The 2,902-nt window shown below is 40.9% G+C and overlaps 2 protein-coding genes and 2 non-coding genes across 4 annotated transcripts; 3 read left to right on the top strand and 1 right to left on the bottom strand.

Moving 5' to 3' along the window:
- Positions 1 to 6: 6 nt before the first annotated feature.
- Positions 7 to 1,678, top strand: LOC111659901 (large ribosomal subunit protein uL4B-like). The gene is made up of 6 exons (XM_023413009.2): positions 7 to 155; positions 455 to 584; positions 716 to 872; positions 1,080 to 1,163; positions 1,349 to 1,469; positions 1,556 to 1,678. Exons 1-6 carry the CDS (start codon positions 15 to 17, stop codon positions 1,625 to 1,627), a joined length of 705 nt encoding a protein of 234 aa, XP_023268777.1. The 5' UTR covers positions 7 to 14; the 3' UTR covers positions 1,628 to 1,678.
- LOC111659927 (small nucleolar RNA SNORD18) lies at positions 929 to 1,000 on the top strand. The gene has a single exon (XR_002761118.1). It is a non-coding gene; the product is annotated as a small nucleolar RNA SNORD18 (small nucleolar RNA).
- On the top strand, positions 1,209 to 1,275 carry LOC111659934 (small nucleolar RNA SNORD18). Its single transcript, XR_002761120.1, has one exon. It is a non-coding gene; the product is annotated as a small nucleolar RNA SNORD18 (small nucleolar RNA).
- A 15-nt stretch (positions 1,679 to 1,693) lies between the features above and the next one.
- LOC111659914 (dual specificity mitogen-activated protein kinase kinase 1-like) lies at positions 1,694 to 2,896 on the bottom strand. Its single transcript, XM_023413010.2, has 5 exons — positions 2,871 to 2,896; positions 2,593 to 2,657; positions 2,409 to 2,467; positions 2,233 to 2,278; positions 1,694 to 2,157 (listed from the first exon to the last, which is right to left on the bottom strand). Exons 2-5 carry the CDS (start codon positions 2,629 to 2,631, stop codon positions 2,044 to 2,046), a joined length of 258 nt encoding a protein of 85 aa, XP_023268778.2. The 5' UTR covers positions 2,632 to 2,657; positions 2,871 to 2,896; the 3' UTR covers positions 1,694 to 2,043.
- Between the last annotated feature and the right edge of the window lie 6 nt (positions 2,897 to 2,902).

The following is a 2,902-nucleotide window of genomic DNA, read 5'->3' as shown; positions in this document are numbered from 1 at the left end:
ATCTTCAGTTGATTATGATTGATCTGTCAGGACACCGCATTGAGGAAATTCCTGAGGTCCCACTGGTGGTTGACGATAAAGTTGAAGGCTACAAGAAGACAAAGGAGGCCGTGCTCCTGCTGAAGAAGCTTAAGGCCTGGAATGACATTAAGAAGGTAATTTAATTCAGACCATAAGCTAAAGGATTTGATGTTTCAACTACTGTTTGCTCTTAAGGCTGGGTTGCATCAGAATTTGTTTGTTTATGAAATGGAAACAAAATGATTATGAAGTTAAGAGTTCAAATTGTATGAACAGTATAGGAATCGCTGCTCTTTTTGATACAAAAAGTCCTCCGTATTAGGGTGAATTACTTGAGCATATTTCACTTACTTGAAGAAAAGAGTCTGTACTTGTTATTGCACACTAATAGTACTTTTTTAACGGGACTATCATTATTTTATATCGTTCCCAGGTCTACGCCTCTCAGCGCATGCGTGCTGGTAAAGGTAAGATGAGGAACCGTCGCAGAATCCAACGCAGAGGGCCGTGCATCATCTACAACCAAGATGCTGGCGTCACCAAAGCCTTCAGAAATATCCCAGGTGGGTTGTTGTTAAAATATAGAATTACTGTTGTTTTAAATCACTATACATGAAATTGCTCTTTTAAAAGAAGCAACAAGATGATGCACTCAACTTCAGTATTAAGTTATTGTTTGTGCTGTATTGTCCAGGCATCACTCTGCAGAACGTGAACAAACTGAACCTCCTGAGGCTCGCCCCTGGTGGTCACGTTGGACGCTTCTGCATCTGGACTGAGAGCGCTTTCCGCAAGCTGGATGAGCTGTATGGCACCTGGCGTAAACCTGCCTCCCTGAAGGTCGACTACAAGTGAGTATTTGAAAAGCATGCACGCTGTAGCAAAAGTGACACTGGTGTTGATCATATTACAGTGATGAGCTTCCACTTCATGGTCCGTGTTTTTGAAACTCTGTGATATTTAACGAAGTTCTGAGTCCAAGCGTCACAAAACGGGTCAGTTTCCTGTTTTGATGTGAACATATATTAACCTGAACCTCTTCATGCCTTTTATTTCAGCCTGCCAATGCACAAGATGACCAACACAGACCTGAGCAGGATTCTCAAGAGTGAGGAGATCCAGAAAGCACTTCGCGCACCTAAGTAAGTACTGCACAGTTTAAGTGAATGAAATATGTTTTTGCTGGTCAACTATGATGATGTTCCACTTCAGGTCCGTGTTTCTGAACCCTGATTATATGGAAGTCCTGAGCAACGCAGAGTGTTAATTACAAACATTGCTGTTTAGCAGTTCACATTGTTAAGACCGTATTATATTGTCATTACAGCAAGAAGATCAACCGCAGAGTACTGAAGAAGAATCCTCTTAAGAACTTGAGGATAATGCTCAAACTGAACCCATATGCCAAAACGGCAAGACGTCATGCCATCCTCAAGCATGACCCGGCGGTAAGAACTTCAACAATTCAAGCTTGAAGCAAAAGCTGTAGATTTGTCACTTGTGATTTTTGAAATTCTGTTCGGTCTTTCCATAGATCAAGGCTAAGATGCTGAAACCCAAGAAGAAGCCTGGAAAGAAGGGAGCACCAGCCAAACCCAAGGCATAAGTTTATACATAAAGACTGGAGTTCAGTGATAATAAAAACATTGGTTTCAAATTCATGAGTCAGACATCTCATTCAAAATTTTAATTCACAAGACTTACACATAAGCTAACAAAGATTTAATCTATTGGTGCTGAAAGGACATGAGGGTAAAAAGAGGAATGTCAAGCACACAGGCTGAGCAGCATTTGTCATGATTAAATAATCTGATCATTAGAAAAAGATGGCTTTTCAGGCAGGCCTGCAATATAGCCCAAAGAATTGTTCAATACAGTTAATTTCACTTGGCATGTGGGTTTGTACACTGAATATATATCTATTGATTGCACAACATTTTGAGTACTTGGTATAAACATACATATTACCCATAATACAAATCCAGTCAGGGCCTTGGAATGTGTTTGTCGCCAGAACAGATCTCACACTGCGTTGCCATGGGTGGGTGTCACAGGCTGATTGAGTCCAATGGTGCTGCACAACCAGCCAGCAAAGTCGACCTGCTCTGCCTCGGACTGTTTGATAAAAGGATGCACCTGGAGGAATAGAGAGTAGTGTGAGCTGCCAAAGCGATTACTACTAAATGATGACACTCAAGCTTGCACACTCACCATCAACTGTTTCAGGTCTGCTCGCTCTGCTGGGTTTTTAATCAAACTGCAATGGAGAGCCAAAACACTTTAGAAAGTGTAGTGCATTTCTACACCACTAGGTGGCATAAAGTCTAAGATCTGGACATTCCACTTGTGACATGCTAGTAAATATTTCAAACATTTCTTATACATACCATTTATTCACAAAGTCTTGAAATTCAGAGCTAAATATTCCAGGTAGCTTTGGTGGAGGCTGAAAATTGGATGAATGGAAGGTCAAATACGGTACGATGAAATTGCAGGCAAAAGCATTAGCACAATGTAAACCAGTATACAGACCTGCACGTCAGAATGTGGTAATATAGCAAGTACACTCACCTCATTTACTATATAATCGAGCAGCTCAAATATAGCCATTGGAGGTCTGCTGTCAGGTCCGTATGCTGTTGGGGGAAACAAAAATTATTTGATGCATTTTCTGCACCAAATATCACTCAAGGTCACAAGCAGTTGTCCCTTCATGACAATGCTGTACTTAATTTACTGTGGCAAACAATTTCAACTCTATTTGGAATCATTTCAGTTGAGGCTGCTGTTATTTATATATAAAAAAATAAAAAAAAAGTCAGGATGAACCAGTGTCATCTCAGACTTACAGCTGCCTGGTCGCCCAGGAGGCCGTGGCTTT

The sequence above is a fragment of the Seriola lalandi genome, unplaced genomic scaffold (assembly GCF_002814215.2).
Source record: "Seriola lalandi dorsalis isolate HSWRI2012SDOR001 ecotype SW California unplaced genomic scaffold, Sedor1 jcf7180001985686, whole genome shotgun sequence".
NCBI classification, from domain to species: domain Eukaryota; kingdom Metazoa; phylum Chordata; class Actinopteri; order Carangiformes; family Carangidae; genus Seriola; species Seriola lalandi.
Note: the sequence above shows the minus strand (reverse complement) of the source record. Positions and strands in the feature narration are given on the sequence as shown.